We start from the raw sequence: 25,796 nt of genomic DNA, 5'->3' as shown, positions 1-25,796 counted from the left end.
CTTAAACCTGTATGGGGATACACGAAGGCGATTAACTTAGCAATCATCCAAAGATTTCAAAACAAAGCATTTAGGAATAAAGTAGATGCCCCTTAGTACACTCGCATTAGTGACCTCCATAGGGACCTGGAAGTGGACACTGTTGACCAGACCATTAAGAAATTAGCTAAGAGTGATGAAGAAAGTCTTGTCAGCTCCTTGATAATACTGGGTTAGAAAGACTTAAGAGGATTTAGCCTTTTGTGTTAGTTTAGTGTTCTATTGTAGAAGTGAAGCTGGTGTGTGCATATTAAACTTTGGTGCAATCTGTTCTGCAGAATCTAAGAAGCGCTGATGAGTATACCTTAGTTTTAAATTTCATACTCTATTAGATGAAGTTAGAACTGACCAGACTTTTGACCAGATTGTAATATCCCAAATGTCTTTATGAGTGTTTGATTAAAAGAACATTTTTTTGTTCTATTATGTAGGAATAAAATTAATTTAACCGTGCTAGCACTTGATTGTTTATTTTTTCATATTAATAAATTGATTATACAGTTTTTCTAGTGTACCTTAGAAATGCTTCATAACGTGTATTATTCTTACCTTGAGTTGATACAGCTCTGCTTCTAGCTAAGTCGATTTTGTTGGCGACAAGAATAGCCGGCCGAGAACGGAGCTGGTCACTGTCCTGTAGCCTACTTAATTCCGTTTCCGCTTTCAGAAAACTAGCCTTGTCAACCACTGAATAAAGGACGATAAAAGCATCAGGAGGGTGCTGGATTTTGTCGACGACGTCCTACAAAGTTAATTAGGTGGTTATATGAATTATATTTTTGAGTAAAAGTATTTTTTTCTACGTCCGTTATAATATTTACTTTTTTTTTTTCATTAAATTGCATTCATAAAGAATGTAATTTCTGAATCGGTCGAAACGTGTCATTTTTTAACGTAATTATAAAATTGTTTTATCAAAATTGTGGGATGTCAAAACAAATAAAAATTATTCATAATCTCAATTGTTTAAACTGTCGGTCCCGCTTATTTCAATGCACTTATTACACCGTTTTGTCGTTGAAAAACATGTCTTTGAGAATAAATCTGGATGGGAATGAATGATTTCTGTCGCAGCTTGAATTCTAGCTATTAGATCATGTTCAGATTTGATGATTATTTCGTACACTAAGCACTTCATGTAACCTCATATAAAAAATCGATACGTCTAGGAGGCCGACAATTGGGTCCACCCCGACCAATCCATTTTTCTTCTGTTTAAGTATTTTCTTGCCGCTGCAGGAAAATGAACAGATGCCCCAACATGTTGAAACCACATGTGTTGTCTAATATTTAACGGTACGGTAGAGTGTTGTCGGTTGAATGTAGAAACACCCTGTAGAATACTTGTATATTCTATATTTAACGAATAATTATAGTTCTTTGAGATCTTCGCTAAGTCTATCAACATAGATTTATATAAAATAAGATATGTAAATATGCAAAAAAATAAACTTAAGAATTAAAGTTAAATAACCCATAGATAAATACCTGGGGCATCCAATTTATCTATCAAATTGTGAAGTAATGCGCAATTAAATGTATTTCCAGGGATGAAAAATATTTTTATACTTGCGTAAAATTGAATTTATTCGTTACAAGATTTTTATAGAAACTTTGTAATTGGTAGTAATATGACAGGTTTTTTTTGGAATAAAAGAGCATATAGGTAGTAATCCAAATTGAGAAGATGATTCTTCAGGATTTTTAGGTATTCACTGAAATATATTTTCATTTTTTTTTCGGAGTTTCTGCAATTGTTTTATTCCATGACAATAGATGTTAAAGATAGGGGAACTTCTCTTGCTTCTCTATATTGTGCGGTAAATAGTTTTACCTTGAATTATTTTGCGGCCAGGTCTTGATTTATTGAGTGAATTAGACCATTGATACTAAGATAAATTTAGTTCGCCCGCTGTAGGGGTGAAGTTTCTCATCGACTGTCACCCTGTTGGTTTGGAAAGTGTTGATAAATTGGTATTCAACATTACTCATATATCGCATATTGGCGTTGCTTTATCATTATCGTCAAGAATTTTCAAATGATTCTTGAACAGTCAATTTTCCTAGATAACTATTTTTTTGTGAGATTTTGTTGTACGCGTTACATACATCAATTGTCTTTTTGCTGGTGTCACGAACAATTCTATCTACTATTTCAATAGTGATAACTCTTTGAGATGTTTCACTAAGTGATAATATGTGTGTTCTTATATATTTCTCGAAGAATATTTTGAGTCAGACTATGATATTAAGTTGGTAGTAGCTTTGACCAAACAGATTTGTGGCGCTGTGAAAGTCTCCAGGTATATAAATTCGTTAATAGGTTCCTAGTTTTTGAACAACGTTGAAACGATTGGGTATTGACTTAAGAGTAGAAGAAATTCTTTGGAAAAATCACAAACCAAACGTGCTATCGATTTCATAGAGAGCCCTTGGCTAGGTAGGTGTGACGCAGTGTTGCCAGTTCCAAAATTATGACTAAATTCTTAAAATTTTATTGCCACACCTAGTAATATACACAAAACAATTATTGACCCACGGCTACGAAAATTGATAACTCTTCTACTATTTCTATAGTGATAACTTTTTTGAAATGTTTCATTAATTGATAAAGTTTGTGTACTTCTATGTAGCTCAGATCTATCTCGAAGAATCCTTTGAGTCAGACTTGATATTAAGTAGGTGATAGCTTTGACCAAAGCAGTGAAGCTGTGAAAGTATCTAGGTATAAAAACTCGTTTATAGGTATCCTAGTTTTTAAACAAAGATGAAACGACCAAACGTGTTATCAACTTCACAGTGAGCCCTTGGTTAGTTGGCTAGGTAGGTCTGACGCAGTGTTGCCAGCTCTAAAATTATGACTAAATTCTTGGAATTTAATTGCCACACCTAGTAATATACACAAAACAATTATTGACCCATGGATATAAAAATTGATAATTCTTCTCAAAAAATTTTGAAGTCTAAAAAAATTTATAGCGAAATACAAAACATTCAACCATTTGAAATTGAATATTTGTCAATCCTGAAAAAAGTATCATTTCATAGATATTATTTAAAAAAATTGTCAACTACATCATTTCCCGTAGGATAATTAAAACAAAATATTCATAGTCTGTTACGAGCTGCTATATGTCGACGTTTTTCTTTTTATCTTCGTTTAATGAATGTCATAACAAGCGTCTCAATTATTCAGGGTTAAAACGTAATTGGATTTCAATCAAGCAACATCGAGTTGTAAACTTCGTACATTTTTCAATTAGTTATTTGTCACACAGAACAGATGGTACCTAATTGGTATTGATGTGTAATAACAAAGGGGTGATATACTAATCTTATCTAATCGATCTATTCAAAATGTTATTGGTTGTTAATAATTCCCTCACGTTACTTTGGAATTATATTCTTTCCTTACTTGAAAATTAACTAAATGGAAAGTTAAAAGCAAAGTTTTAGTAAAAAACTATTGTGATTGAGTTCTTGCTTATTTATTATTAAAATTAGCATTGATATCAATAGATAAGATTATGGATTATTTTATAAACAAACTTTCACTTGAAAAGGTAGAAAGGCTTCAGGATTGAGTATTTTCTGCAATTGGCAATTGTCGCTATGTAATAAAAAAAGACCACAGTATTACAACAAATGTCTATAAGATTGTAACTTCTTCGGCTCGTTTAGTTTTTAGGGTTCCAAAAAACACAAATTTTGTTAAATGGTCTTGATAATTCTTTACAATTTATAGGAATCAACCAGTTAAGTTTGCATACCGATTAAATCAATTTACCCTCTTTAGTTGCATCCTGTTCAAATTAATAGTTTCACTATTAACCACTTCTGCTTCTTCTAAAATATACTGTATACTGTATACTGTTCAGTACTCAGAGCAGTGGTAAAATTATTACTGCTACTTTTTGAGATTAACTACGTTTCTCTTAAAAAATACGCTTATTAGCTAAATTTTTATCAACCTCTATTATTGAAATTTTGTATTCACGATACAAACCACTACTAATAAACAAATTGCACGTGAGGGCTTTATGAAACCAATTTGAGGTTAGATTTTTTTATTCATTATTCGATCGACAAGGAAGTATCTAATGTACAAATGCGCATCTCTCAACGGATTGGTTAGATGCGAGGTCGCTCACTAGATCGGTATCTGTTAAGTTTAGTATGGATTAATCGCCAAATGTTCAAGTATTTGAGACATAGACTAAATTCGACATCTGCCTTCAATCGATACTAAAGAATTTGTAGTACCATATGACATAGCTGGTGTCCTGAGTTTAGGTGTAGTAGACAGTGGGGTATAGTGGAACACTCACAACCACTAACATATATTAAAATATTAAAAAAGTACTTTAATATCATGTTGCAAAAGCGATTTGTGACTATTACATAAATAGTAAAAGAAAGTGTTCTCCCAAAGCATATGGTAGGTACATAATATATTTACTGCCTAGCGGAACATGAAACAATTTTCTGCTCTGTGGGTAACCTCGGAGGTTAATAGCTGCGCATAATCAAAATTTAAAAGACAACAGCAATTGTCTTTTAACGCAATATAGAAAGGACAAAGAGAAATTTATTGTAAGATTTGTAACAATGTATGAGTCATGAATCTATCACTGTGATCACCAAAATGTAGAGTAAAGAGTGGAGGTTTACCATCTCTTTAAAAATTCAAGATACAAAATTCAGAATGGAAGGTCATGGTAACCGTATATTGGAACATTAAATTTATAATTTTTGTAAATTACGTACGAAAGTAGCTACAATTAATTACACGTGTTGATTTTGCCTATTTATTTCGAAAATTACGTGAGATAATAAAAGAAAAGCACCCGGTGAAATTGGTCAAAGGTGTTGCATCAGGATAATGCACTCAGCCACAGGTCCGCCATTGTAATAGACGCTATAATACAAGCAGGATTAGAGTTAGTTTAGCCTCCTCCGTATTCTCCAGATATGGTCTCTATTACTGACCGTTTTGAAAACTTATATATTTGATTTCTTACAGAAATATCTTCAAAAAAGTGTCCACTATTTGTAGAGCACAATAATATGTATGAGAGCGGTTTAGCGAGAGCGAATTTTAAGAAGTTAAAAACATGTTAGGTAAACTCTGTAACTATATCTACTCCAGAAATGGTTCATGAATTTCGTCCCAAGATTTCCCATTTCTTTTAAAAAGCTCGATTGCATTAGAAGTTAAAACAAATGTTTTGACATTTTAAAACGTAACTCAAGCGAATTTTAAAGTCATTGAGTCACAGTAGGTTAAACCTCGTTGAATCTGTAAAGTTTTTAGGGCTTGTTGTGGACAATTCCTTGAAATGGGAGTTACATATTGCCACCTTATCTAAAAAATTAGGTTCCTCATGCTTTGCGCTGAGATCAGTTTCCACCTCTTTAACAGCTTATTGAGTCGCATCTCCGATATGCTCTTACCTTCTGGGGTACGTGTGGTGCGACTCAATTTGAGTGAATCTTCGAACTACAAAAGAGAGCTGTTAGATATTTACTCGAACTAAACAGCAGGGCTCACTGCAGGGATTTGTTTGAAAGATTTAAAATTCTTGCTCATCCTTCCTTATTCATCTTTGCATCTATGAACGCGAAGCACGACCTTTATCTACCTACTCCACGTTCAGAATTAGTTAAGGGCTCAATATTTTACCATGCAAAAAATGCACAATCACTTGCCCATTGAAATCGATATTATATTTTCCCGCATTTTGCAATAATAATAATTTGTAGCTTTTTTTAGTTATTCTGATGTTTTTTTCAGTTGTTACAAGCTTTTGTCTACAAATTGTAACAATTTTTTCACAATAAAGCATTTCCCTTTCTCTCTCTCTCTCTCTGAACTACTATTCTCCATAGAGTTCGAAATAATGGTCTTCATCCGAGGAACGTGCTCTCAACAAAGCAAAAACCAGCCAATAATGTAGTAGTGTAATGTATACTAATTATTTCAGATGATAGTCGGCGGCCAATATTACGTTTTAATGCCAAATTTAGGAAATTACGACCACATTTGTTGAATGAAAGAGTTTTTTTCCATCATGATAATGTGTCTGTTAATTCGTTTCAGAAAAATTAGCCAAACTCCATTACCATTAATTTCCTGTTTCTTCAAATAAGGCTCCCTCCAATTACAAAAATATGTTCCCACAAGTGAAAAATGGCTTCCTGAAAAGCTATTTCAGATAAATGGGTGGTAGGAACCGAACGCATATTTTGCCAAATTTTTTGGATGGCTTGAAAAACTGGAAAGTCGCTAAACTTTGTGTGGAGATAAAAAGTCGCTCTTTCGTCTAATCACCTTGACACGTTTCTTTGAATCTTGTATTCATATGCTTAATACATGTTAAAAGATTTGGGTAACTCTTACTAAAGGTTTCAAATTCCTCCGCAATTTTGATAGTCTTGATTCTGTTTGTTGTAATAAAATAAACTTTGGAAGAAATTTGTTTTAATCGCATATCAGTTATTCAAAAAGACTTGGGAATAGTGTTGGTACTTCTAGTATATTATTTTTAACTTAACCTTGACTTTAAAATTTCAGTTTTATTTGGATGATTAGTGATTGAATCATCAAATGAACTTTAAAATTAGAATGCTTTATAAAGATCGGCATGTTTTCGTGTAGTAAAAAACGTTTATGGAACTAATAGTGGTCATAATGTTATGTTCGAAGAATTTTGTTGCATCAATCAATAACACAGTCTAAATTTTCTAGTTTCTTATTAGAAATTCTTATGACATCATGGATTAGAAGCCTAAATGGGCATAGACACTGTGAAATATCACTACAATCGAAAGAGGGCACCTCAGAAATAATATCGTGGTAAAATAAACCTGAAAAAGAAGGAATGAAATCAGAACTGATCGAATAGGTACGGTAAAGAAACACCTGTTTATAATGAATCTTTGATAAAAACGATTTCAAAATCATGAAATGATATTGTCAATATACTGCTTTCTGATTTTGCTTATATAAGTTGGTTTATTTTGACAATCGCTTTGTCACACTTTTATTCAATTTTATCCTGCTTCTGCTGTTGAATAGGTACAAATATACTAGGTCATCCAAATAATGTAGATAACAAATCATTATGTAATTCATCCTGTAAATACATTGTAACTGCAAAGACTAAATGTTCGTGGGAAGTTTAGTAATACCATAATTATTTCAACAATGTTGATCTCTATTATTTACAAAAAGACACAAAAGGCATTCATTAGATTCCAAATGGATTGCTCCTTTTATTGAGGCTCAGCATAAAAGGTTTGATATCATTGTTCATTTGATAAATATAGAAATGTAATAATAGCATTCTGTTCAAATTTTGAAACGCTGGAGGTACGAATATAGTCCCGTGGGTTTTACCTTCAATTATTTCAGTCTTATCTATTGACTTTCATGTTCATTCCTTGGGATTTGTTTAGAGTGTAGCATTCATGAATTGTTCATTTGTAGGATGTATTCATGTAGCTCTGAATTAAATCTAAACGCAGAGTGTTCCAGAAATTAATTGTAAATAAATCCTTGATAAAATTCCGACATTCATATACAAGTATTGGTAAAATATTTCGTAATTATCTAGATTAGGTTACACCCCTCCGATTTCGCTAAAATTTTGGTATGTTATAGAAAAATTTGATATACATATATGTAGGGAGCGGAAATCAAAATCGGAGGGGTGTAACCTAATCTAGATAATTAACAAATATTTCAATGATTAAATATATTTTTATTATTTTTTTATGTATGCAGTTTTCCCTTGATCGTTAAACATATTATTATGAGATAGGCCATGATGATATGTATCAACATTGTACTAAATTATGAAATTCTAGTTTGGAGAAATTTTAAGTGTTTTAAAGGATTGAATGTAACTAAAAATCGCTTTAAAATTTTGTAGAGTATAATTTTATAGTTACACTAGTTTAAATCCATAATTAATTGAAGAAATATATGTTTAATATCAATGAAATGGACTTTATTGGATAAAAAATTATGTGACAGTAATATTTGAATATGATTTTGATCACTAATCTTCATAAAGTTTTCACTATATACGGACGTATTTCGCCAATACCCTTCGAATTCTGATTCCCGAATCTCCAATTGTCTCTGGTTCAACGACGTAGACAAGTAACCTTAAATAACCCTAAAGAAAATCATCCAATGCGGTTGAACATACATCTTGATAACCAATTAATTGGACCATAACGTGAAATGATTCGTTTATCAAAATTTTTTTTGAGTTAATACATTGGAGTACGTGTTTTATGGCATGTGGTTCCGTTCTGTTGAAACCACTTGTCAACATGATTAATGTCAGGTTATTGAGAGACGAAAAAGTTTTTAATTATGTTCCGACACAAGCTTGTTGATTATTTTCATTCCATATGTGGCAAATCTGCTTATTTATGCACTCATTCAATCAAAAATGGGTTTCATCGGAGAACAAAACTTTGAATGGAAATTCAATATTAATATTACTTTGTACGTCAGCCCATTCGCCGAATTGGCGGTGTATACGATGGTCGTTTGGCTTTAATTCCCGAAGAAGCTGAATCTTGAGACATTTTAAGCCAAAAGCAATTGGTAAAAAGTAGAATGTCAAAACTGCAATTGCTGACACCTGCGAAGAATATTCCTATAAAGCGGTTTCAGCATCTTCAATGCACACTGTTGGTTATCTCACGGGATGCATATTATCAGTAAGAGTAAACGTGGTACGAAAGCGGTTCATTGTTATTTGCATTAGCCGTCTTGAAGATCAATGATGTACCCCATAAAATGGACGAAGTACACTATAAGTTGGTGTAGGTGAATCTACCTGCAATGAAATTACAAACCAAACATAACAAAAACAAAAATTAGATGTTGAATGCGTTGTGGAATATAGCAGTCTTGCCATCTCAAAGTTGTGAATCTCTAGAACAAAAACACCTTGTATATATATTCGGAGAATTGCATAAAAAATGATGTTATTGTAAGATTATTTAGAAGATTAAATTTCATCATTATGAAGTAAGGCTCCTACAAGAATTATCTGAAGATGATCGCAGAATGGAATTTTGTGAAACTATAATATAAAAATTGCAGAGCCTTATTTTCCAAGTAGAATAATCTTTTCCGATGAATTCTTGTATAAGTTAAATCGGTTATGGTTAATCATTATATTTCTAGAGGATTGTGGGAACGTAGAACACAAAGAGCTTTGAGAGTTGTTGTTTGGGTAGGTATTATCTGAAGCAATGTTATTGGACTATGAATGCAATTTCAAGGGACCGAAGTATTTAGATTTGTAGAGAAATAAAATTGTTGGAATAAAACATACATTTTGTGAATTTCGTTCCAGCTGCACCATTTTTTCATATAGATAAAGAAAGAACATTTAATTACATAAGAATCATCAGTTATTTGTACCCGCTAATTATTTTTGTAAGAATAGCGTTCCAGTATATTTTTTTCGATAACTGTAGAAAAATAAATTTAAAATCAAACTTATATTTGTTTTTTGATATATATTTTGATATAAATGGCATTTAAAGAGTTTGAATAACGTTGCATCCTTTATACTTCTTATCGCTTAACACAAATTTTTTAGAAATTGTTTATAAACAGAAATCGAGAGTAAATTACGTTATTTTTTGAAGACACTTACCTATTTATTTAAATAACGACGTCTTCTCGAAATAATATTTGAAAAAAAAAAGACTATAAGAGATTCTTCTCATTATTTTCTTTCAATAAGTCAGTTGAGGACATTAAATTCGCCAAAGTAAAAACATATTATATATAAATGTGTCAAATGCCGAAGACGTCAAATCAAGCCTCAAAAGTTGGGGGTTTAAAAATCTCAAAATCCATACAAAAATTGTGTCCCGAGATTGCGGATTGTAATAAATGTAAAAAACAAAATATTTAATAATGAAAACAATATGGCAATAAACAAATATAGAATTGTGAAAAACTAGTTGAAGAAACCAATAGATGGTATAATTGAAAAACTCTTTACTAGAAGGTGTAGACACAATTGAAGAGTACAATCTGTTTATTCATAGTCTTTTTTTAATTAAGAAGCTGTAGATTAGCACGACCAAGAATATATATATATATATATATATATATATACATATTGTAATGAACAAGTTCGCAAAATGGTTCCCTAGGCCGGCCCTGTCCAGCTATAACGGAATTTTCGAAATTCGGCGAATTTATGCGGCGTCTTTCACATTTTCAATAAATGGCGGAACTGGTTTGATGTTCAATTGTTCAATATAATTTTTTTTAGAAGCAGGCGGATTATTTACGGTATTTCTTCTCTATACTTTCTAGGAAAGTCTATTTATTTATTTATTTTGTTGATTTGTATAAATGCAGTTAGTTCGTTTTAAATAAATAGTCGTAATGAAAATAACGAGTTAGTAAATTTTTTTTGAGGTATATGGTTAATAATAGAAGTCAAGGAAAATTTGGTTTGGTACTGCAGGTTAATCTGTAACCAGAAAGCTTCACATAAGATTTCCATGAAGAACGAATTAATTTTTTTTTCAATAACTTCACAAATTTGTATACGCAGTTCTTGGAAATATTATTCAATCAGATTTCAAATCCTGAGCCATTACATCAGTTTTCAGATCCTAATAACTGTTTATCGCCTGGACTATTAAAATCCAGATTATTATAGTATTTAGTACGGTGAAAACTAGTTTTTAATGAAAAACAATTCATATAATTGAGATGTATTACACAGAATTATAGTTTTTTATTTAAAATTTAGTTTCAGTCTCCTTGTTGGTATATTATTTTACAATTGGAAATTAATAATTTCTCTAACGATGCATACATGGATCAATTGATAGATAATTTATTGGCATTAAAAATATGCCAAAGTTAATTATTACTTGAATCAGTGAGAATCATCTGTGTTAGAATATAACGTTGATTGTACAATATGAAATTGGATTTAGATAAATTGTTTTCCATTTTTCAAAGTGTGATTACCAACCGACAACGTGTAATTCTAGCGATTGTTTGTAGGTACTCATAAAATTGTTAATATGTTTTGAGTAAGTGATCATTTTCAGGAAAACATCAATTTTTTAGGTGAATTTAATATACACGTTGTTCGACGTTTTGAAAAAACTGAATATTACGGTAGGAGCATATACCCTTTAAAGTCGTATGCTGTTGTTTAAATTGTGTATGTAGCTATCTTATTACAGATATAAAAGTACAACAAATATTTTTCAAATGCCTAATCTATTTCCACATTGTGAATTATTTGATATACTTGCAGATATGTGTGATTGTTTTGCAGAAGATTTTACAGTGTTATTTATAATTTTTGACAATTATCACTTTCCATTTCACTCTTTTACCTCCTCTATCACACCCTCAGAATCATTACACCAAATTTTGCATTTTATCCTTGAGATTACCCAATATTTGCTACAATGTATTGTTGGATTTATAAACTAATTTCAAACCTAGTCTGTTCAAGATGTTTTGTAGAAATATTATTGAAAGATACAGAGTAGATTTTTCCTATTTTTGGCTTAGATTTATAAAAAAGTGGTTTCAAAGAGAGATTGTTTGAATCTATGACTACTTATCTATAATTTTCTTTTATCCAAAATAATATCAGGATAACATTACATGCTACTTTATTTTAAATAAAATGGAAAAAATCAACTTTAATGTACTTGTACACCAAAATACATCAAATTCTAACCTCTTGTTATTCTTAACTACTAAGGTATCTTAAAATGGTAGCTATCCATTATATTGAATTATATTATATTCCATTATATTGGAATCAAATCGGGTCCCTTTCAAAGCAGATCTTTTTCTAACTTTTCTAACCTTTCAAGGAAATCTGAGTAGACCCGATGACGCAAGAGCTTTTGATTAGGAGTCAGATTTTTTGACACAGACTTTTGTAATGTGTAATTCCTCGTAAAATATTTTTAACCGGTTCTTTATAGACGTTTACAGCCTCTGCAATCATCCTGATGCTCATTCGACGATCTGCACGCACAATTTGGTTGATTTTGGTCACTGTTTCCGGAGTTGAAACAGTCACAGGGCGAACTGGGCGCTGGTCATCTTCAGTATTCTCTCGGCCCTCATTAAAGCGCTTATAACACCACTCAAAAACACGCGCACGAGATAGAGAATTGTCCCCATAGGTGGTCTCTTTCAAAAATTTATAGCACTTAGTTGGAGTTTTTTTCAATTTAACGAGAAATTTGAGATTGGTACGTTGCTCCTGTTTTTTGTTGCACGAGAAAAAAACACGTTTTTTCCAAACCGCTACTGCACAAATATTATAATAGTGACGGAAACGTGTTTTGGGACGTGCATAGACAAGATATCTAGATAACCAACACACTACTCGTTTTTTACCCCACCCCTCTAGGCGCGAAGTCTCGTTATTTATTAGTCAGACCTCGTATGCTACTTTGTGTCTATGAAGTATTTGCTACTATTACTGATTTTTCAATTCCCTCCGTTCTGTTTCTATACTTTTAGGATATTCCCATAGTTCTTATATTATTCATTGCAACGTTTTTGGGAATACTTTTCTTGACTCTGGAAGTGTGCTACGTTTTCTATGGCTTTATTTTTTTCTTTTTGTGACTCTTATATCGCGTGTCTGCCAGCTTTCCTTCATTTTCGTTTTAAACCATTATATATATTGTTTGAATTAGTTATCTACAATGAGTAGAAATGCTGATATTATTCATCATCCCAGGTAATTGAAGTTAGAAGGTGTGGTTTTTATCGAATTTTCCAATAAATCATTTGTTTTCATATCCGTTGTTAACAGAAAAGTTCAAAATGAATGATAAATTTCCGTTTCCAGAGACTAATAATAGTCAGATGGAAGATTTATGTCGACCTTCGGAGTTTCCATGTCAATATATTAAACAATATTGAATTTAAATGGACGGAATTCAATAATAGTGATTCAATAATGCAACTTACATGATACACCGATGTAGAAGAAAGTTATAATCTAGTGAGCAGCGAAATAAGAAGACATTTTAAACAATAAAGGATCAGCAATTCTGATCTTAAAGTTTTTTTCCAAATATAAATATTGGTGTAACACAGTTGAGATTATCAATAATGTTATTATTATCATTATTAAATCATTATAAATATTTTTATCTGTTGCACCAAATGCTTGTGAACTTGTTTTGAAAATAACACCTTATAAAAATAATCTTATAACCTAGGAAGATAATTAACGAAAGATTTTTCTTTAATCTGAAAAAAATTACTAAATTATTTTGGGATTTAGAGTTTCACTTAATGATAACAATAAAAAATGATAATATGTATGCTGTTATCGTTACCGTTGGTGACAATAATTTTTTCTCTTTCAATTTGAAGCTAACAGTTCTGATCCTTGTTATGATGAATTGAGATCACGTATCAAAAAACTGAGTTAATTCTTATTTACTTCTACTGGTAGACTGTACCGATTTCTGTGGATTTCGCAACATAATTGTTTTTGAGGGCATCCGAATTACATTTGAAACGTAAATAGGCCGAGAGAGACATCAACACCATAGATATGAAAAAAATATGATTATATTCATACTTACTTCATGACGAACTAATGCTTTAGAAGGCAATATTCAGATTTTCAATTAATAAATGGAATAAACGATTAACACCTGGCAACTTATTCATATTCACGTCTAAGTATTTCAATATTGTCAAATAACTGACAACTAAGCTTCTGGAAACCAATTATTCAATTTATTGAATTATTATTAAGTCTGGGAAGTGATTCAGTACGGTACGAGAAAGATATTTAAGGACGAGGTGACAAAGGAGCCGAGTCAGGAATATTTAATCGAGTACCGTAATAATAACTTCAAAGACGTATATCGTAATATGTTTTTTTTCGGTTTTCAGTTTTAGATAAAAAGTGAAATTATATTAAAATATGAAATGTCATATTTGACAATTTTACTGAAAAATAGCTTCTTTGAATATTCTTTTTTAATTTAAAAAATAAATAAATAAAAATTAGCAAAAGTCACTAAGGTAACATTGTAAACAATTTTTTTTTATTTCTAACTATTTCAAACGGGATTGGCAGAATTTAAGAGTACTGAGTACTGTAAAGTACAAGGATACCGTAAAGAGCCATTTTCCGGACTCAAATTAGTACTGTAAAGTCGACTTTTTTGATGATTTCTTCTTCTGCTCTACATCTGTCTGTTGCAGTCAGTACAATCTGATCTTCTTATCTATTCTTTGATCTTTCTAATCAACTTCGTGATATTTTTGATTTAATCTCAAATTCCAACGCGAATGCGTGTTGGCTTGTTTGAATTTTGTAATTTGCATCCCTTGATTTACTCGCAAACAAGGGATAAAACGTTTCAAAATTTATAATCCTTACAAAGCCGCAAGTGTATTGCTTGACTTGTAACCTTCAATTTATTGGTAAGTCTCTCTATTTCAAAACGATTTATTCCAGCTCATCAAATAAATAAATACAACTTCAGTGCAAATAAGAACCTATAATAATTTGTTAGCTTGTAGAGTGGTACCGCAATCGAAACATTACGGATACTGTTTTAATTTGCTTTAGAGATATTGCTTTTATTTTGTTTATGATTAATTGAATGTATTTACCTAAATTTATCTGTAGAAGTTGATAAATTTTGTCTGCAAACTGAAATTCTCATCTATTGTATGTCTTTCAAATTAATAATACTTTCACCTATTAGTTAAGCGGAATTATAAAAATAGATATAAATTCATCATCAAATAAAAAAACTTTTCAAAGAACAAACTTTTTATATAAATGGATCTTTAGACAATTCACGTTGGTGTATTAGGCCCTATATTATATCTAAATAAAAATCCCAAAGTAGCTTTCGAAGCCTTGCAAAATAGCCTGATCAAAATATAACAATGGATGACAAAATGGAGAATAAAAGTGAAAGAGTTGAATCACAACATCTGCAATGCGTAAAGTAATATGCTTTTAGAACTGAATGGCAACAAAATCTCACAAGATGACATGAAATTAAATATCTGAGTATGCAATTTGACAGGAAGCTGAACTGGAGAAAACACATATTCTCCCAAAGAAAGCAACTGGGCCACAAGTTGAAGAGCATGTACTAGATAAAAATAAAAATTATCAATTGAAAATAAAATATTCATTTACAAAACTATTTATGTTGAAACCGATCTGGAAATATAGGCTGGAATTATGGCGAATCGTTGGATGTTCAAATATTGAAAGTATACAGAGATTGCAGTCGAAAACTATGAATGAAACTAGATGGATTCATAACCAATGAAGCCATTCACAAAGATGTAGATTTATCATGCGTTCGCAAAAAGTAGTGAGATAGAGAAAGAGAGAAATGCTTTATTGTCAAAAAATTGTTAAAATTTGTAGACATAAGCTTGTAAAAACTGAAAAACAAACATAAAAATAACCAAATAAAGTTAAAAATACCATAAAATTTCAATATACAAAAGGAAACCACAAGTCCATAGCAATATTAAACCAGTATGCAGCATGCTCGCAATTAAATATTATTAGAATAGAAGTCGATTATAGAATAAAAAGCACTTTCCAGTAAATATGCCTTCAAATTATTGCGGGAAAAGATGATATCGATTTGATTTCAATTGGCAAGTGATTGTGCATTTTTTTGCATTGTGAAATATTGAGCCCTCAACTAATTTTGAACGTGGAGTAGGTAGGTAAAGGTCGTGCAGCGACCTTTTTGAAATTGGAGATACGTTCCTAGGAATTAGGCAAACGGATTCAAATATGAATAAGGAAGGAAGAGTCAGAATTTTTAGTCTTTTAAAGAAGTCAAAGAAGTCCCTGCTGTTTAGTCCAAGTAAATATCTATCAGCTCTCTTATGTAGTTTGAAGATTCGCTCAAATTGAGTCGCGCCACACGTACCCCAGAAGGAAAGGGCACATCGACTCAATAAGGACATGATGAACTGTTAAGGAGATGGATAAGTTCAGTTCTTTGGAAACTGATCTAAGCGCAATACCGGAGAAAATTAATCTTTTAGATAAGAAGGCAATATGTAACTCCCATTTCAAGAAATTGTCCACAACAACCACTAAGAATTTTGCAGATTCAATGACGTCAATGTTGGTGCTGCAATGTATTTTTATGTGATAAAACTTCAGTTTTAGAAACGTTGAGGCAAAGAAAATTAGAATCACATCATGATTTAAGGGTGATTAGGTCACTAGATATGGTTCTATGAACTGTCGTGAGATCAGGGTTGCTCCAAGAGAAACTAGTCTCGTCTGCAAATAGACATATTTTACCACTGATGTCTAGATAGGCGATGTCGTTTGTAAACAGAAGAAACAAAATAGGGCCAAGTACTGAGCCTTGGGGCACTCTACATTCTATTGGCTTGAAAGAAGACATCGTTGTATCAACCCTTACAAGCTGACTTCTGTTTGGTAAGGTATGACTTAAACCATGCGAGAGGTATTCCTCTGAAACTGTAGAACTACAATTTGTTAATTAAAATATAATGATTAACACAATCGAAAGCGTTAGAAAAATCAGTGTTGGAGTGGAGTGATGGCTGTTTAGGCTAGAGTACACATTATTAAGGAGGGAGATTATATATTATATAATTGGATTGGAGTGGATTGATGGCAGTATACTGAATGAACTACGCGTAATGCGAAGTTAAAACGAAAGGTCTCGTTAGTTATTTAGTGCTAAGAATACGTAAAAACGCCCTGTGCCCCAAGATTGTATTTATCCGATTTTAATTGACTATCATTCATTTGAATTGTCGTTTTCTAATAATTCATACAATATGAGTGATTTATTTCAAATAAACAATCAACTAGTCAACTGTTGATTGATTTTTGACTTTACTATGAAATCAGTTGGAATCTATTAATGCATCCACGTATTTTACATATTCAGTCATGTTGAAATATATCCAAATTGACTAACCTTTAACGTGCCTGTATTTTGGAATATTAATTCGGATTCTTCTCCATTCAGCATAATCGATACCATTTGAACTCCCAGCAAATCTATAACAAATAAATTAATCTAAATAATTGTTATTTTGAATTGTTACTGAATATGAATGCATTCTCCTGAATATTGATTGAATTTGAGTATGTGATATAGTATAAATTCTATAGTTCAAATATTAATGATACTTTTATGTAGGATAAAGTTCTCAGAGGCGTCTTTTGATATTTTTAATAACATTTTTTTACACACATAGTGTGCCAAATGAGAGATATGATTTCATCGTTGATTTTGTTAAATGGTTATTTTTATATACTTGTAAGGTTCTACTCAACTTCTTAATATATAATTCTTATTTATTCACCATTAAAAAAATCAAACAATAAAACATCATATCCGGGTACTCCTAATTGTACGCATTATTATTTTATGAAAAACCAGCAATCTAGAGGATATTGATGTGGCTATTAATAATTATTATTTATTAATAATGTAACGATACTCGAAAAGAGGTTAGTGGCTAAAACTGAATGAATTACTTTCACACTTATTAGTTACAACACTACAAATACTAGATGACTTCACTTTAGATAACAGTTTACCTTCAGTTTCTGAGTAAGATAACTTGGTTATCGAAACGTGCGTTAGACAGTTAGCCGAACTTAGGAGGTCCAAAACAGAGAGAAGACTTTGCTCTCATGGGTGTTCACATCTGTGATCACATATGGAATTGCCATCTGGGCCGACACATTACAAAGGCAGGAATCAGAACGGAGAGTGGCCTCAGCCAATATTAACGCCAAACAATTTATTTTTAGGGCATTTTAAACAAAGTGTGATTTGAAACTTTTTTACTACTGAATTGTTTTATTATGTATTGAGAAGATATGAAGGAATAAGATAAAAATGGATGGTTGAGAAATTTCTTTTCTATTCAACATATTTTGTTTTAAATATATTTGTTATGTGAACCACTATAAAAAAAATGAAATATTAAATCTGGGTAATTCTACTTGTACGCATTATTATTTTATAGAAAACCAGAAATCTGGATGTCAAACAAGAAGATGGTATTGATGTAGTTATTAATAATTATCTTATTAATAATGTAACATTACTCGGGTAGAGGTTCGTGACTAGAATTGAATGAATCACTTTCGCAATTACTATCCTAATTAAAACATTACAAATTCTAGATGACTTCACTTTAGATAACAGTTTACCTTCAGTTTCTGAGTAAGATAATTTGGTTATCGAAACGCGAATAATATTTTAAAAGTAAAGATTTACTTTTTTAAAAAAAACTCGATGACTACAACAATAGGTGATAGAATGAAGACTAAATGTATCAATGAATTAACAAACATTAAATAACATGGAAAAATGCTGAATACAGTAAAGTGAAACAAAATGATTGTTATTATAATTACAGGATGTCTATATATGTCTGCTGATAACATTAAAAATATTCTCAGGTTTTATGAGGAAACTAGAAATGCTGAATACAATTAAATATAAAAGAAATAGTAGATATTTGTTAACAGGATGTTTCTACACATGTTTGCTGATAACGTTAGAAAATTATGATCAGGTTTTGTTATAAGAAAATAAGGTGTATGAACTGCACTGTTATCACATAATTATATTGAATTATGTGATTGTCTCTATATGATCGCGAGTTAGACAGTGTGATTGTGAATGTTGGTGTAGTAGTGATGTAAACAGTGTGTTCAGTGATACTAGGAAGTCATGATTGATAGAAATATTTAACTTCAAAAGGCAAGAGAGCTCGTGTGCGTAAAAGCATGTAAAAGAGAGATCCAAAACAGAGACAAATGCTTTGCAGTCATCAGTATTCATATATGGAATTAGCATCTGGGCCGATACATTACAGAGGCAGGAATCAGAAGGAAGAGTTGCTTCAGCCAATATTAACGCCAAACATTTTATTTTTAGGGCATTTTAAACACAGTGTGATTTGAAATTTTTGGATTACTGAATTGTTCTATTATTTATTAAGAATATATGTACGAATAAGATAAAAGTGGATGATTGAGGAATTTCTTTTCTATTCAACATATTTTGTTTTAAATATATTTTTAAAATATATTCGTTATGTAATACGTGTGCTTATTGAAACAGAACGAGGCTGGCGTATTTATTGTCAGGATCTAATCAAATTAATGGAACTTTTAAATCATCCACACATTTTTAATTAATGTGGATAAAATACTTAACAATGAATTGCAATATTTTTCATAGACAAATCTATTCTTATTCACTGACCGGTAGAAGATCTAACTTGCTCGGTAAAATAATATTCTAGTGAAAGAGGCGCGATGCAAAATGTCATATAGAAACGAGAATATTATTACACTTTGATGTTCCAAAAATATAATCTATTTCTAAATGATATACTTGCTGGCGAAATGAACTTGTTTTCAGGTCAGTGGCAACGAACTCGCGTTGATTTCAAGAATGCAAACTTTTAAAATTTTTGGCTTCAAACTTGATTTTCACTTGAAATCATATATATTCATATATGTATTTGCATTGACATGAATTACAAGATTCAATTAGTATGAATGTTTTATTAAATTATTTTTTCTGAAATGAATATCTCGATATTGGCCAAGAGAACGTTTAGTATTAAATAACAACAATTTTCACGATTTTCATACTGAGAAAGGTTGATTGGGATACATTTATAGAAGACAATTTGAATGACTTTCTGAATATAGATATAGAATCAAAAAAACTAAATTTCGAAGAAGTCTTCTAAGCTAATTCGACTCTCGACTCGAAAGATTTAACTGCAAAATTGTATGGAATTTTCCGATAATAATTTTCTCGACAGTAATTATAGTTGTTTTGTTATAGAATGTTTGGAAAAAATAATCACCCAATGGTCTTTTGCTGTATTTTTTTAAAATAAACTTTGGTACTCCTTCTCATTTTCTCTATTTAGTTCGTTATAAATTACTCGATCAAGTCTAGAAAAGGATATAGGCCAAGTGGCCGCTACAAGAGTTGATGACCATATGGACTCATTTTTTAGCATATTCCCTCACTTTTGCCAGAGCTTAGACTGACAGACTCTTTTTGTTCAATATTCTCCTTAAGGGTTCAAGAGTCTGAGTCTTATTGACATAAGCCCGAGATTTCAAATAACCTCTTGAAAGGAAATCTGGAAAGATTAAATCACTATAAGAGTTGATGACCATACGAGCTCATTTTATTTCATTTTCCATCACTTTTGCCAGAGCTTAGAGTGACAGGCTCTTTTTGTCCAATATTCTCCTTAAGGGCTCAAGAGTCTGAGTCTTATTGGCCGAGATTTCAAATAAACTCTTGAAAGGAAGTCTGGAAAGATTAAATCACTACAAGAGTCACTCTTGATGATGAAGTTTTTTCATATCTGACTGTCAATAATGCCGTCAGTTTTTGCTGCCAATTCAAATATTATTAAGTTGTATGTAATTGCCTACTTATTACGTGCTATCATAATTTGGACAGGAGATTAATTCCTTAAGTAATTCTGTGTGTAATATGACTTGAACTATCCAATAATACATAATGATAATAAAAAAAATTTCTGGCAATGTAAAAAAATTATTTAATTCACCAACTATAGGGATGTGCCAACGAAAACAACACCCAAATAATCAAAAGATTCCAAAATAAAGTTCTAAGGAGCATCTTTGATGCACCCTGGTACTTTCGAAATAACGATCTTCATCGGGACCTGGAGATAGACACAGAAAGGCAGGTATCCACAAAATTCGCAAAGAGTTACGAGCAGAAGCTCTTGAAACATGTGAACATCGAGGCAATCCAACTCCTCAACACGAACCTAGAGAGGAGACTGAAGAGGATGAAGCCTTTTGAGTTAGTTATCTAAGTGCTCAGTGTAAACAAATCAAAGTGTCTAATTCTACATGTGTGTTAGTATAAACTATTTTAATTGTAGTTATAATAATTGAAGGAGCTTCTACTGAGTAAGACCTTCAGTTTCCAGACTCTTATAGTAATTTAGGATAGAACAAAATTGTTCATTGATCGTGATAATAATTATATAACAATGATAAGGAGATCTTCCAAGTTTTTTTAAAAAAAATTTAGATGACAGACGTATTGAAAGAAAAGAATGTAATTTCAATTTTTTGATTAATAAGGCCGTAAGATGAAAGATGACAGACGCTCAATGATAGCACAGATTACAAGATTCTCAAGGCGAATGACAACCATGATAGATGGGATCATGGACAGATGCGACAATAGTAGAAATGACACATGATATATGAAATGGCGGGTGACGCCCGTAGCAGCTGACACTAGTGATAGTAGACAGATGGTGCCTTTTTTACATGAAAGCCTGTACCTTAATCTGCTTTTCTACATAATATCCGTGAATATTGAGGCACTTTTCATAACGTGGCACCAGTTTTTGAATACCCTCCTCATAAAATTCTGCCGCCTGACTTGTTAACCACTGTATCACAACTGTTTTGACTTCGTTATTGTCTTAATGACGCTGACCGCCCAGGTGTTTCTTCAAGTGCAGGAATAAATGGTAGTCGCCAGGCGCCAGATCAGGGATGTAGGGAGGATGATCTAGAGTTTCCCATTGAAAAGATTTTTGGTCTGATTAGCCACATGTGGACGGGCATTGTCATGCAGCAAAACGATACCCTTACTCAACTTGCCACGTCTTTTGTTCTGGGTTGCACAACGCATATTTTTCAATGTGTCACAATAAGAGGCTTCATTGATTGTCTCATTACGAGGCCGAAACTCCACTAGCAATACTCCTTTTCTGTCTCAAAAAACTGTGTACATGATTTTCCGGGGAGAAATTGTTTGCTTAAACTTCATTTTTTTGGGTGATGATGAATGTCGCCATTCCATGGATTGTGGTTTCGATTCTGGTGTGACGTAGGCCACCCATGTTTCGTCACCAGTAACAATTTGGTCTGAAAAATCTTCACCTTCATTGCGGTACCGCTCATGGAAAGTCAATGCATTGCCTAAACGTTGGGTTTTGTGCAAATCCGTCAACATTCTTGGAACCCAACGTGAACACAATTTCCGGTATTTCAAGTTCTTGGTCACAGTGCGATACAAAACACTACGAGAATATTGAGGAAAGTAGTCGCTCAATGATGAGATTGTAAAGCGTCTGTTTTCTCTCACCTTTTCGTCCACTTTCTGCACCAAATCTTCGTTAACGACCGAAGGACGCCCACTCCGTTCTTCATCATGTAAATTTGTGCGGCTATCTTTAAATGCTCTCACCCATTTCCTTACCATTCCATCACTCATAATGTTTTGTCCGTAAACTTCACAGATCTCACGATGAATATCGATCGGTTTTACGCCTTCAGCACTAAGAAATCGTATAACAGCCCGTACTTCATAATCGGCGGGACTCACGATTGTCGGAGGCATCTTAAACACTCAGTAAACAACGTACACAAAGAATAATCAGACTGTAATGGCGTCAGTGCGTAGACAAGAGATGTAGGTAACCAGCGCGCATGTGCGAAACGCCGCCCTTGGGGTTGCGGCGGCGGAATCGCAAAACGGTACTTACTTAAAAAATATGCCTCGTAGTATTTTTGTATAAAATGATGTTGATCTTCTACATAAAATAGTAAAATCTATTAAGAAACAAATCAGCGTCTGCAGAATAAACGCAGAATCCAAGTTTTCTATCATTTTTTTTTTATTTTATTAGTTATAAACTATTCAAAATAGAGATTCAAGCTTTTGCATAAGTCATTTGTTGATGTTTGAACATGTCTTGGTAAAATTATAGGATTAAAAAACAATGGGTACCTTTTTACCTAATTCGTATATGTCCTTAGTTTGTGGATCTTTTGCCGAGCAAAGTGTTTCCTTTTTCTTTCTACAGTTGTCAGCAACGAAGGCGTATGCAAATAATGTTAAATTTGGTTTAAACATGACAAATACACGTATTTAAATAATTGATAAAAATTTATTTTGACCATGAAATTATTAATTTGCTATCTAAATACAAAGGTCCAGCCATCCCGTAAAAAGTTCGACATGTTTTTTTCTGGTCAATTCGAAGAAATTACACCAACTAATTGCTCGTTTTCTCATAATCCAATTCTGTTCACATGTGAGTCGTCTAATGATATTTTTATCTCGAACTGATGTAAAAATAAAGAAGTGGGTCAATTTTCGTTTAAAGTGAGTTCAGCGAGTTCATGTGGACACAATGAAATCCTACGTTCAATTACCTCGATTTTGCAATAAAAAGTGGAATGTTCACAGTATGAAATTATTATTTATTGAATGGGAATGACATTACTGGAAACAGAGTATGAAATGTTCATTGAAATATAACACATCACTCAATAAGTCGAGTGACTAATCAAGTTAACCATATTTTTTTTGCCAAAAATCGATTTTATTCATCGATGTAATCTCTTTGAAGAGCAATACAATCATTTCAACGCTTCTCGATGTCGTGCTTGTAGACGCATTTGTCTTTTGCCTCAAAATAGGCATCATTTAAGCTGAATTTCTTATCGGCGAACATTTTTCTGAGATCAATAAATAACCAGAAGTTACTGGGGATCAAATCTATACTATACGGAGGACGAGGAAGAAATTAGAAGTGTATTTCGTTCAATTTAACCATCGTTACCATCGATTTGTGAATCGATGCATTGTCTTAGTGAAATCGAGATTTTTTCTTCCACACATGCGGCTGTTTTTCCTTGATTTTTGTATTCAAACGATCCAACAACTCTATTTAGTATTCGCTATCGATTGTCTCTCCCTTATTGAGATAGTCGATGAACAATATACCATGCAAGTTTTTGGTAGTAACCACCTTAATTAGACGACCAAAACGTTCACCATCATCGGTGACGGTACGATCAGGTGTAAAATAAATTTACTGCTGCAGATCCAATGTCCAATCCAATGTTTCCAATGGTAAATGAAAAGTAGGTCCTTTCAGTACGTGCTTCATCACTTAGCGATATCCGTTCCCTTTTAAATTTGCTATACCAGCAAAACGCAGTTGCTATTTAAGGACTTCCATCATCCAATGTACGTTATAATCGTTCAAGACCTTGTTTTTCACTTAAATCTATCTTGAAATCATAGCATACAGTTGTTCTCTTGATATATTATCATTTACATTGTGAAAGTGGCGAGTCAACTGCAGTAAGAGCTTAGTACTCTGCCAACTCTAAAAACTATGGCTTCGAAGTGGATTTCGTATTTTATTTGATTCATACTCTTAAAAAACATGTTTGTCTATAAAAATTTTAGTTTCGGCCTGATTTCGAGCTCTATTGAAATATTATCAAAGATAATGTATTACATCTCATTTGGAGATCGTGGGGCTTTCTTTAGATGTCGCATTCGCATAGGAAAAAAAATACACAAAAGAAATCCGATCGGGGGATTATGAAAGATGATAACATAAATATATTCTAATTAGGTTATATATGCTGTCCAATTCTTCTTTACTCTATAAATTGGTTTTCGCATTTATGATTATGTAGTTATGGAACTTTTTGAACACTTTTGAGTTTGAAACACCGACTAGAATAATCGTAAGATAATACAATTGGATATGGATGCAGCGCATGATAGGATGGAAGTTGATAAATGGATAATAAGAGAAACTTTAAAATTATAAGTTCAAAGTGTTAATCCATTGTTTGTGTTAATGTTTGATTTGTCGCGCTTGCTGTGTTAAGTTTAGAGTTGTTTTTGAGAAAGAGGAAAAGTGACCGGCAAGAAATCGATAGAAATGTAATTGGTGAAGGTCAGAAGAGGGCTGAAAGAGAGAAATGAGACCAAAGTTATCAATGAAGACAAGTAAATGACTGCTGCATGATAAGAACTGAATGCAATATCATTATGCAAGATCTATTTGTTGGTGCAACTAGAACTTTAGATCAATTCCCATACCTACATGTCGACAATAATAGCAATCTACATAACTAGAGGAAGGATAAAAGTGAACCCTAGAAAGAGTATGGAAAGGGAAAACGACGATTTTATGAAAACCATTAGAAATCATATTTTCAGTGAAGTATCACGACGTCGGTTCTGTAAATTACAAAAGTAACAACAATTTCATTTCAGGAAGAGTGGTTGTGATAACATTTTTTTGATGGATGATGGTTCTAGTACGAGCAAGCAGGAAATAATTGAGAGATCTTCAGACGAGATACAGAGGTCCTGTTCGGTAGTGTCATGAGGCTAAAGTCTATTTGAAATTTGGCTACTAGTAAACTCGGTGAATATGTGGCTAGAAGGTTATTTTCAATAGAGGGATAAGTAGCAATACTTTATTTAATAAAACAAAGATTTTTACATAAAATAGTCAGTAAGCAAGATAAAATCCTCATTTAACAAGTGTCAAAGTAGAAATTTGAGAGTGGTTGGTAGCATAGAGTTTTGAACAGTGTTTTAAGCCTGAATTAAGTTGAATTCCTCATCTCACAAAATGGAGTTACAGGACATTATGCATCAGCAATATGTATTTATTTTTATAGTTAGATGTGAAAGATTTGAAGGCTTATTAGTTTTCGTAATATTGATAAGCTTGATTAAGTGAGGATATTTAAATTTGTAAAAATACCCAAATAGTAATAGATTAATTAACATAAATATCTTTCTACTTATTGTAAATAATGTTGAATACCTTAATCTGT

At 32.1% G+C, this 25,796-nt stretch overlaps 1 protein-coding gene across 1 annotated transcript in view; it reads right to left on the bottom strand.

Moving 5' to 3' along the window:
- LOC130448896 (GTP-binding protein REM 1) overlaps positions 1-25,796 on the bottom strand; it is a 223,700-nt gene that overhangs the window by 6,635 nt on the left and 191,269 nt on the right. The window contains exons 4-5 of the mRNA XM_056786471.1: positions 17,062-17,144; positions 589-781 (exon numbers count right to left, since the gene is read on the bottom strand). Of these exons, the coding sequence (XP_056642449.1) occupies positions 589-781; positions 17,062-17,144 (276 nt within the window). The remainder of the gene's footprint in view (positions 1-588; positions 782-17,061; positions 17,145-25,796) is intronic.

This window comes from Diorhabda sublineata, chromosome 9 (genome assembly GCF_026230105.1).
Source record: "Diorhabda sublineata isolate icDioSubl1.1 chromosome 9, icDioSubl1.1, whole genome shotgun sequence".
In the NCBI taxonomy this organism is placed as follows: Eukaryota; Metazoa; Arthropoda; class Insecta; order Coleoptera; family Chrysomelidae; genus Diorhabda; species Diorhabda sublineata.
The sequence above is the reverse complement of the archived record's forward strand: the minus strand, read 5'-3'. Positions and strand labels throughout refer to the sequence as shown.